Source organism: Adiantum capillus-veneris, chromosome 25 (assembly GCF_014529385.1).
Source record: "Adiantum capillus-veneris isolate H3 chromosome 25, ASM1452938v2, whole genome shotgun sequence".
NCBI lineage: Eukaryota > Viridiplantae > Streptophyta > Polypodiopsida > Polypodiales > Pteridaceae > Adiantum > Adiantum capillus-veneris.
In genome coordinates, this window is record NC_140955.1 from 67,302,678 (window position 1) to 67,314,985 (window position 12,308).

The 12,308-nt window shown below is 38.6% G+C and overlaps 1 protein-coding gene across 1 annotated transcript; it reads right to left on the reverse strand.

The window, feature by feature from the left end:
* Window positions 1-4,297: 4,297 nt before the first annotated feature.
* On the reverse strand, window positions 4,298-5,062 carry LOC147425035 (uncharacterized). Its single transcript, XM_086500016.1, has one exon. It carries the CDS (start codon window positions 5,060-5,062, stop codon window positions 4,298-4,300), a length of 765 nt encoding a protein of 254 aa, XP_086356142.1.
* Between the last annotated feature and the right edge of the window lie 7,246 nt (window positions 5,063-12,308).

Below are 12,308 nucleotides of genomic sequence, written 5' to 3' on the forward strand. Positions count from 1 at the left end.
GAGGAGCTGTAACATCATCACTTATCCCCTCGATCGTTACGCTATTATTTTGGGAGATTTAATTGGGAATCATTTAAGTAATAATGTAGTAGAGTACTAGTCACTATCGATTAGGTTGAGAGCTTGGCATTTTTACATATATTTGGAGCTACATATGTTGTTAGTGGGTCGCCACAATGGACGTCCTAGCATGGCTATCAATGCACTAACATACTCCATGTCAACACAAAGGGAAGGAACCCGACTAGCACATGAAGGCTCCTTAGGTTGACAATCTGAGTAGAGTCCCTATCTACGAGCTCACTATCACAAAGGCAACAACAATGCAACTATCTACAAACTCCACGCACTCGACCTCACTCAAACTCGCTCTCAATCTCTCACCAAAAATACTCAATCATCTAATCTAATCATGCATATGCTAAGAGAGGATCATAGGGAAACTACATCTAGCACACACACAACTCAAATAGGACAAGAACACATGAATCGGCAAAGAGAGAGAATAAACTCACATTCCATACATTTCTTAGTGATTACATCAAAAGCTACCTCATGTTGAGAGGCGCTCAATGCCACTTTCTGCAAGAGAAATGGATGAGGGAGAATGGAGTAGTGGAGCTTGGAAACTAGCAATTTGTATGTACCTCTTCGTTGTAGAACCTTATCTCTATTCAGCTCTCATTCACATTAAATTAAGTGACTTTTATTCTAATGTCATTTATGAGCGGCCTCACACACATTGTTCAGATATATACAAGTTAGAAGCACCAATGGCACTAGATTAGACTAGATGTAGCTTAGAATGGCTACTGGGCTCAAGATAATCAATTACAATGTGACATATGCACACATCTTATGGAGCTTATAGTTAATTGTACACCTATGTTTCCAGATTTATTCAAAGAGTTGAATATCTTCTAATCCACTTGAGTGTTGTTGATGAAGAGACTCCACACATCTTCTCTCTATCTACTATTTTTCAAAAGAATCCAGCCATGCAGGATTCAGATCAATAATCTGCAAGATATAGTCTTTTTACTATATTCCAGCTCCCGAGACTTACCATTTTTAGCATAATCCCTTAAAAACATCCTAGTTGGATGATCCAATGGAGTTGATATTTAATATGCCTACTATGTATCTTCATGAGACACTCCTTTTGACCCATTATGAGCTTCATTTGACCACATATGCACTTTGATATGGCTCTTGGATCATTCTTGACACCCATCGCCATAATTTGATATTCACTTGAATCTTGACTTGGGCTTGTACCTTCATTGTGACATTGTCTCGTCATTCTAGATCACCTTTGATCATCGTCTCCATCTTCAAGTCAATGTATTTGCATATTTGATCACTTTGACTTGCTATTTTGGGCGTGTTACAGCTAAGCTTGTAACAGTCCCCCTTGCCTAATCTAGTGTCCATCCTTGGACACAGTTGAAGGTGTTGATGTTATGGGTGGAAGGATCTTTGCTGGTTGGCTAGGTAGTTGCCCATCTTGGTTGATGAAGAAGCATAAATGTGAGAGTTATTGAGTTAGCGAATAAAGGAGAAAAGTTAATAAGTGTGGTGTCAAATACGCCAGATTTGCCAAAGGTAGAAAAACCCCTCGGAGAAAAAAAGTTCCTTTGGTTGTGTTCTTTTGAGGGATATGTACAAAAGGAAAGGGTTTTTGTACACTAAATATCTGGATCACTACTATGTTAGTCTATGACAATTAAGAGCAATAATAATAGTAATTCATGAGGCGGATTTTACATGTGTTGCTTTGTTGTCGCATATAGATGGGTGCATGGGTGGAACAAGAGAAGAGTGTCGAATGCATATGTCCAATGGTGGGACATCCTAGAATGCTTTTTCAAAAATGCATTAGGAACAATATGCTATGCAAAACAAGATGATTGAGGGGTGCTTTTCAAAGAAAGTGTAGCTATTAAAGGATGTAATCTGGCTTTGCAAGCTCTCACCCCTTTCAAAAGGGAATTTGATGTCGCGGTTTCTCCACTCATCTTATAGTGCGCCTACATGCGTGGGTGTAGGACTCTTTGCTACTCCACCGACACTTTAAAGTAATGGACTTCAACTCTTATGATCGTCTCATCTAGTATGAATGGAAGAATTAAATAGTTCAACTCTCCATCTTCAACATATTACTAAGCCTATTATCGAAGACCCGTAGCATAGAGTATACTATACTTGAAGCTTGGGACTAACACTTTTCTCATTTAGTGGCATAGTTGCCCAACTCTAGACTATGTCGTAGGATGTTTTTGCACCTTGAAGACTTGACTTATTCTCTTAAGCTCTCTAAAAATTGTGACTCAATAATGTATGAGTTTAAGTATTCCAATAGAGGTTGTTCAATGGACCAATGGTCCAACTAGGAAGTGAAGGCTTTATTTGCCATACCTATGTAGGGATGATCTTCCTTTTGGGTTGTTGGTCCTTTGGAGGTTCTTAAGGAAGTTTAGGAGAAGCTTTGCACTTTAACACTAGTTTGGTACCAAAACAGGACACGTAAGTGTCCTTTTTTTACAAATTTAAATTAAATGCTACTGGCATTAGATAGTTTATTTAAGAAAACCCTCTTGATATTCTTAAATATGTTAGCTAGAGGGTTTTTAAAAAATATAACCTTGCATTTTAGAATCTACCATGATCAAGAACTATACTCATCAAGTTGACCCCGTAAGACTACGATTGATGGTTTTAAGAAATCGACTTTATAAGCTCAAGAAGAATGAAACGACCTTGTAAAAAATTTTAGGTGTCTTTTTCACAATTTTGCTATAGATAATTGAAAGTTTCATGTGCAAAAAAATTGACTTGGGAGTATATAAAATAATGGAAAGTTCTAGGTGTTTGATATAGCGATTTCAAACATATTGTTGTATACAAAGAAAAATATGTTTTTGATGTATTTGTGAGTTTTAGAAAGTGATGCATTGCTTACCCTTTCCATCTAGGACTCAAGGTGGCAAATAGAAGGGCTTTGGTATGCAACAATTATCGGATTATTTTAAATATTCAAAGCAGCATAAGAGAGAACTTTGAAATTTTCATTATTGAGACATAAGCATTCAAAACCTCAAATAATGTCAAACTTTCTATGTAGATCAACTAAATGTATCAAAGTACATGGTACATACACAAACTGGGGTGCCCAAAACCTTGGTTTTAATGTCATTATGGAGAACTCAAGATTTTCAAGAGTTTTTCCATGATAAAAAGTTCGAGATAGAGTTCAAGCAACGAGATTTAATTGAGTTAGGGAGCCCGAAAAATACGTAGTTTCTTGGTTTCAACATATAAAGTCATTTGTAGTTGTCAAATTGCACTAGAATAGCCCCAATTCCATGAGGGAGCTTTGGAGACCAAAATTATGCTCTAATTCAGCACATGCTCAAGTATGAAATTATGTCTATGACTTGTGTGTGACTTGGAAACTTGTCTTTAAAGTGCATTCCATTGTTTTGTAACACTAAATGCTAACATTTGGATTTTATAAACATAAAAAGGGTCATCTCTACAAAAAGATATAAGAATTTATGATTTTTTTGGTAAAACAACTTGAAATTTTACTAAAATTTATGACTTAGTACTTACCAGAATTCTATCCATACGGATTGTAGTTTGACATGGAGAAACATTGAGTGTTTTCTTTCCCTCATGCCCAACCTATGGTAGAACCAAGGTGTAAAAAACTTCTTTCTAGCTTGACAAATAAATTGCCAAAACTTGGAAGGAAAACAGGACACTTTAGTGTCTCAAGACACTTAAGTGTCCAATTACAGAATTAGTGTTAAAGCATTGAACTTCTGATGCTTTTCCTTCATAGCTTCCTTGGCTATGTTGTTGTTCAATTTTGGTTTGCCACTTCATTTGAACTTTTTCTTGCCTTGGTGGTTCTTGTGTCTTTCTACACTTATTGGGTTTTATTGATGGCACTGTTTGCTGCTTTGGTCGCCATATGAAGACTGGCTCAATTGATCTTCCTTTTTGTTGCTTCGACCTCCATATGTAGACAAGATTTTGTGGAAGAGCATTAGAAGTGTTTGGGTTGCTCTCCTTCGTTCATTGTTGCAATTGTTGTGGATTTGATCGTGAAGTTTGCTTAATGGTTTGATGCTTCTTTGGTTAGTTGTAGGAAGTCTGCTCCACCTTGTAGGCTTGATGTGGTGGTTGATGGTCAAAATTGATGTCCTTCATAATAGCCTTGTGCTCGTAAAGACTTGAGAGTTGTAAGTCATCCTATTGATTTGTTTGAGTGAACCTGGTTTCTGTTAATCTAGTAAGGTGTCTCATCTTTGTTGATCTTCTGTTGTTGTATTAGTGCTTTTGGCAGCAACAATGGTCTTCTTGCAGTCCTTTGTTGACCTTGATCAGAGTGGTATTTGGGTTGGTAGATCTTTTTCTTGCTTGAGTGTTGAACCCATGTCGATGACCCATTTGATGTAGAGGCTTTGTCCTTGGTTTCTTTTTTTACCTTGGGGAGTTGCTTGTTGAGGTTGGCCTTGCCCTTGTCCAGTGTCACTAGCTTCTTACTTGATTCATCTGTGATCAAAGTACAATCATTGGGGAGTTGCTCGTTGAGGTTGGCCTTGCCCTTGTCCAGTGTCACTGGCTTCTTACTTGATTCATATGTGCTCAAAGTACAGTCTTTGTGGTCCTTGTTTGTAGGCACTAGCATATCAATAGAGTTATAGGTAATTGAGTAATTATGCACCTTCATCCAATAAATTCCTAGTATTAAATCTTCTTTAAGCGTCGTAGGAGCCATTACATGGAAATGACATGCTACCAATTGTGAGCCAATGCTGAGATAAGTTTCAGTCACACCTATACATTCTCCTCGGGAATTTGTATATGTAGTCATGCTCTTAGGAGAAATGTCGAGAGGAGGTTCTTTCAAGAGTATCCACGTACCATAGGACATGTAATTATGCTCTACCTGTGCATCCACCAAAGTTAAGCATGGTACTTTCTTGTCCTTGCTTTGAATGTCCAAATATATTCTTCTTGTTGTTGCACTATTTTGAGCTGCATCTGACATGCCCTGTTGTTGAAGATGTTTGTCCTTTGTTGTATTGGTTATCTCGTGGATTGTCAAAATTTATGGCTTCATTCCTTGAAGCATGTGGTATCTGAGCAATATGTTCTTGTTTCATTCTTAGCTATTTCTTTTCAGATTTGGCCAAAGGTAGTTTTACTGGTACTTTTGGCTCTATGAACTTGATGGAGTTACCTTTGAGAGAGAAATTATGTTCCTCAAGCCATCTACCATTGAAGTACTAATTCCTCCTTGAGTTGAGTAGCTGCCATAACTTTGAACCTTGTAGGCACTAGGTGTGAATCAATGATAACATCAACTGATATTGTCCCTATGGACTCAACAATTAAATCCCTCATGATGGAAATAAGCTTGAGATTTACATTAATTTTGGGTTCACCTATAAGTATCCATGTGCTATACCACATCAAATTCAATTGCATTCACGATCCACTAGTGTATAGCACTTTACCTGAAGCTTGTTTGAGCTTTGAATCTATAACTCTATCCATGGAACCACTAAAGCATTTTCCTTTTTATGTGGTCATTCAAGAAATATGTGTTGGATGTCACAATGCACACATTTAAGTATATCATCATATGAGCACTTGGGGATATCATTGTATAATCGGAATTTGGCTTGTATTGCCTCTTCATTTCTCCACAAATCTAGTTGACAATGAAATTCTATAGGAGAGGACTCATGTCGAGGTAGCTGAATTAGTGAAGTGTCTAGTTCTACATGGGTATTGAGTACTTCAATAATCAAAAGGGATTCCCCCTTGCCCATGCTACTTCAACACCTCCGCCGACTGTTGTTGTTGGGTCATGAAGTTGTCAGCATTTGTATTTGGGGTTCCAAGTGTGTTAACCTATGATGACTCTGCTTCCAATGTAGTAGGATGTTCCATGATAACTTCAAGAGTAATTTTCCACAATGTTAAACTATGGTAATTCATATACTTGAGCTTTTATGGTTGTACAAGCTTCAGCTTTAGCTTCATCTCTGGTTTCTTTCCTATTTATCATTGAAGCTCCATCTTGTCCTTGTTGTAGTTGAATATCTTGGTCTTGAGATGAGGGTGTAGCATGATTTGAATTTGTAGGCTAGTCTCCCTCTTTACTTATTACAACGTCAATTGATTTTTGAGTAGGAAAAAGTTGGTTTACATCAATGGTTGAGTTGTGGTTTGTTGATGTTTATCTGTAGCATCTGAAGGGGTGACCTCATTTGACAGTTGTGGCTCTTTGTGTAATGTTAGCTTTGTATGGTACACATAATTCAAATGCACACTATGTAGACCAAGAAGGGAAACTGTACAAAAAAGATCAATCTATGTCTGAACGACCCACATACTAGCTCATAGAAGTGAGTCTGCTGATAGATCAGAAAGGATGGTTCATTTCAGAGGAAAGAATCTCTTATAGCCCATCCTCTCTAGAGCTAAAGGATATTACCCTAGTGAACTCAGAAATTTGATCAGAGCCAAACTCTCCTCCATCGGAAATCAAGCTTCAATGTTGTGACCAAACAAACATATACTTTGACCAAAATAGTCGTAGATATAGATGAGAGTCTAGCATCTATGATGCATTGGGTCCTGAAACCACAGAAGCTCATATCATAGGAGACCCATGGGATAGACAATATTAGGGCAAAGATAATTCTATCTATAGCTTAACTTGGGGAATAATTTGTCATGTTTCACGAAGATACATAGGAAACTATGTTGAAGGTTTACAGATGCCCAATGTCAATAGTGCTACCCAAAGTATACCTTCACGGTCCCAAAAGGTGAGACTAAACCAGAGCCAAACAATCTTAAACTCTTACAATGAAGTAGGCTATAGTGATCACGCTAGGAAGGGGGGAGCTGCAAATCCATCAAGATCAGCTCTATTACCAAGAAATGCTACACTAGCTAGAAGCCCTAGAGCCTCTAAACAACAAACCCCTTCAAAGCAAAAACTAGTGAAAGATCATATGGTTGTTGGAATTTTCTAATTGAACCAGATTCCATCGGAGTCTACAGACAAATGATTCTATGAAGATCATCAAGGACAAAAGCTTCAACTAATTTCCACAAGTCAGAGTCAAAAGCCAACAAAGCCCATAGTGTTTAAACAGTTACATGTGATCAAACTAACATATGCATATCAAGATGCACATGGTAACGAATATCACCAAGATCATGAGCTTGTACAAGCCCCTAGGGATGCTAAACCTAAAGTCAAGGACTATTTGAAGATGATGCAAAGCCTCAATCTACCAGAACAGTAACAAAAACGTCAAAGTCAATGGGAGAAAAAGTTTAGAAAGCTACACAAACGTCACCACCAAAATCTCCTTCAAAGAGACAGATTCTGCCAAAAAGTACGGTGGATCTTCTAAGATCAAGAGTTACTCAGATGCAGGTGGACAATGCTCAACAATTGCAAAAAGGTGCAATATTACAACCAATGGAGTCAACATTGATTGAAGCGGGTGGTCAAAGCAAAAAAATGCAAATAAAGTTCAACCCAAAGACAATGCCACAACAGAATCAATCAATAAAAAAAGAAATCCTTAGAATATCAAGTGCAACATCACCAGTGAAAACGAAGAAAAGCTTTGAAGTGAAGTACAGCTAGATTTTCAGCTAGACAAGAATCTCATGTCCTTTCGTACTTGGAAAAGATGTGGCCAACCACAATTGGAAGATGCTCCTAAATTTGTGAGCATATCAGGAGACAAACGAGAAGAATGCTGGGGAATCGTCTCCACCACCATTGAAGTAAGTTCACAGATCATCAAAGATCAATTTCATGTGATCACAGCAAAGGATATGCCAGAAGATATCATAATGGGAATGCCAATGGCCCAGAAGATGTTAGAGATACATAATGTAAATAAGATGCATTCTTCAGAGACAATCAAGAATGAAGACCAAGACTGGTCACCCGCAGACAACAACAAAAAATTCTCAAGCACATTTAAAATGGATACTGATGCCAAAGTAAAGCTTATTGAGGATGATTCATCTCCATCGAGCAGAACTTAAAAAGAGCTTAAAGCAAACTAGGCAATAGTAAGTGCAGATCAAACAGAGCAAAGAGAAACCACAATAGCTATTGAGTAGAGAATGACACCAAAGCTAGAAGTTAAGAAGAACAAGATTGTAGACAACCAGAAAGCAATATAAATTCCAAATCTCAATCACTCATTGCCAGCAGAATCAGCTATTGTAAGTCAGAATCCAACAAACAGTCTCAAGCTACCCTCCATAGAGACACAATTAGATCAAGATGAGACCATGGCAAAATCAGGAAAAAGATCTTCAATAGAACCAAAAATGCTGGATTCCGAGTTGCACAAGTCAGAAGGATCGAAGAAAAATCTTGCAGACAAAGGTAAAGCTAAAGTGGACCCTCCACTGATTAGCAAAGAAGGTGTGACAACATATTCCTCTACATCAAAGAACCCTCATGGATTAGCTTTTTCAAGCAAGTCAAGCTTTCAAAGCTTCAAGTCAAGTGCTGACCCAACTCAACCCTCAAAGGAAACACCCAAAAAAGAAAAGATATTTCAGCCAAAGTACTCAAGAAAGCAAAGGAAAGCCAAGTAAGTGTTTGTTCCGAGCAATTAAGTCAAAGTCAATGATCCAGTTTGGATTAAAGACAGGAAATCAACACATAAAGACAAACACATGGGATGGATAGCATCACAATGGATTTAAAAAGAACAGGAGTACTATGAAGGTAACAAATACATATGGGTACCAAAACTGAAGGTAAGAGCATATGAAGTAACTTCAAGTCCCTCCCAAGAAAGAAGGACCACAAGGTATCAACCTCGACAATATCCTAGGATACCTAAGAAGCACATATACAACAAAAACATCGAAAGATGCTAAAGTCAACCACAACTCTCAAGAGGATACACAACAAAGACGGTGTCAGGAAGTGCGCAATGCGGTCCTAGGAAAGCGCCAGGCCTCTGATTGTGAGGATTCGTAGCGAAATCAAGCAACGCGTAGACGATTTGAAGCCAAAAACACACTAAAAAAGAACAAAACTCCAGCCATGAAATCTCCACTTTGAAAAAGAACCAATACTAACTCAAAACTCTTGTGTGTGTGAAGATTAGGTGTAGCCTCGCTCCCAATTGCACAGATGCAGTGCTCATTCGACCTGTTAAAAACCCCAAATTTATGCTTTGATTCTTCATCGTGACCATTTCATAGAAGCTTAAATACTTCATTCTAGAAGCCCAAGTAGTTATTTGAGGAGGGGAAACCCTAATCGGAGGCCTCACAGCCTCAACCATGTAGTGGAAGCAGAACGGGACTGCACTAGCACCCTGTAGAGGAATGGTTGTATCTCCTTGCTCATGTGCCCAAATGAGCTCATTCTTGGCTCTAAAAATTCCCACACAACTTGAGAAACAATTACAACATCGTTGATGTGGCATTTTGAGCTATTTTGAGCATTTTGTGTGCTATTTTTTACAATTTTAGGCCATTTTTAGCCCAAAAATGTCAATTTTTTGTCCGTAAAAAGCCCAAACGAGTTGGGAAAAATCCCTACAATTGTGGAAAAATCCCATTGGGCTCAAATTTCATGTTGAACCTCATTTTCCCACTTGGTAAGCACTTTGGACACGTCTTTCATGCCAGCGCACGAAACCTACTATTTTTGGCCGAGATTGCCCGCATTGAACTTTCTAGGCAAAATGAGCGTGCCACTTCGAAACACTTGACATCCCAAAGAAAATTAGACATATATTTATGTGAAAAATAATTCCATGGTACCACGTGTAGGGCCTCGCCCGCCCAGAAAGGTATGTACACGACTGCAACCGTGACATTCATTTTCGCATATATCACACTATGTACATTGTAGCATTTGGTCCCACACATCATAAACATTAAGAGTGAGGTAGATACTTTAATTTCACATTATGAACGTGCCATCACACGACATCCACCCCCTCTAACCTGCACATCCTCTGGCATGTGCCACACATATCTTTTGCAGGTTCAGTCTTCATTCAAGTCAACATACATATCAATTTCGTCATCACTTGCAACGAAATCTAATGCATCGTCCTCTTGTTCTTCATCCACATCCATAGCATTTTTATCAGAGCCTTCATTTTGACCTTCCTGTGAATCAAAGGGATCTGTATCACCTCTTCTTTTGAATAACTTGATTTTTTTCCTTGCAATGGGAATCTTCATTTTTGTCCCATCTAATTCATGCAAGGTATAAGTTGCATTCCCATTTACATGTTGAACCACATAAGGAACAAACCATATCTTTGAAAGCTTTCTTATTGTTGAATGTTGGTTGTCAAGACTGCTGTCATACACCAACACCCAATCACCTTCCTCAATAGTTTTAGGTCTGAGCCTATGCCTCTTATCAAATTGTCCTTATTCTTTAACCTTGCATCTTTCAATCGTGCTACTGCAATCTCAATATCTTGGGGCCTTCTTTCTAACTGTTGTATGCACAAAGCAAGAAGGTCTTCCCTACTCATTCCATCTTCCCAAGGCAATACATTCCATGTAGGAATTACATCCTCAATTAGAATTATAGGTTTTGACCATACATCAACTCAAAAGGCATATAACCAGTAACCGAGCTATGAGTTGTACGATCAGCCCATAAAGCATAAGGCAACAACCTAGGCCACTCTCCCATTTTACCTTTGCAGGCCTTAGCTAAAGATTTAATGATAGGAGGATGCCCACGCTCTGATTAACCATTTCCCTCAGGATTATATGCAGTAGTGAGAGCAAGTTTAATGCGCAACCTAGAGAAAAACTCCCTTTCTTTGTCAGCATCCAACTCACCCCTGTCTGCTGTTATTTTTCCAACACAGCCATAACGGCTAACTACATCATCCAAGAGGAACTTACATACCCCTTCTGTGCTTTTTGTTCTTAGAGCACGACCTTCAACTTGATTGGTTAATTCTTCTCGTGCAAGCACTATGTATCTCATTTGCCATAAGCCCAATGGCATTGTAACCAGATCTACTACCCACTTGTAATGCATGGCCAATGGGTAAGTAGGGTGCAACCCATCACGATGACGTACATTTGAATACATTTGGTAGGTTTTACATGATTCCACAAAGTGAGATACATCGTTATACATACCTTTCCACCAATACCTCTCTTTCATTTTAGTAAAGGTGGCCCATACACCTCTATGTCTAGCATAAAGACTCTCATGAAACTTTTTCATAAGCTCATTTTGAGCGTCCTTATCATTCACGACTCTCATTGGAATTCCATTTCTTTGTTTTGGATGCTTCCATAAGTACCCATCTTTCAAAAAGTATCCATAGGCCTTTCTCCGTATTCTTTTGAACTCTTGATCAGTCACCCCTTCTTGCCTTGTCAAAGTGCTCAGATAGCGTCCAATGAGCAACTAGTCACCTTGATATAGGTCCTCTGTAAATGACTCAAGTGCATTTGACAGACAAACATGATCGTCCTTGGCATGAGAGATACTATAGAACTGTGCGCCTACATCATCGCCCTCGACAACCATGTCTTCTTCTTTTTCATACCTTGCTCTTGAAAGCATATCTGCAACTAGATTATCTTTCCCTGCAATATGCTTAAATTCTGGGTTCAAGGACTTTATGTAGGCAATCCATCTCAACATAGCAATGTCGGGAGTTGAGCAACTTGTTATCATTCCAAGAAGGGGTAGACAATCAATCTCCACTATTACATTTTCTCCTATCAAATACTCTTTGTCACATTTCAAAGCTGTGACTACTCGCCATAAATCTCGTTTTACCTGTGGATAGTTGCGTTGACGAGCAGTTAGGACTTTTGCTCCAAACCGCACTACATATCGCTTGCCATCATCATCATCTTGCTCAATCGCCCATCCAATTCCTCTGGGGCTAGTATCCACGGTTACAATTACATATCTTCCACATTCATAGTTTGCTTTCCTCAAAGTTGAAGACATAAGCAGCAACTTATTTAATTTCCTCATGGCATGTGTATGCACTTCTTCCCATTGAAACTTTTGGTTCTTTCTCAAAAGTTGATACAAAGGCTCTGCTACATGTGCATAATGCGGAATCCAGATAACATAAAACATGCATGCACCCAAGAACCTTCGAACCTCAGTGACATTTATACATTTCTCTTTCATTCTCTGGATTACATCAATCTTTGTAGGACAAGGCCTTCTACCATATGGCCCGCACATATGTCCCACAATAAGAACTTCATTCACA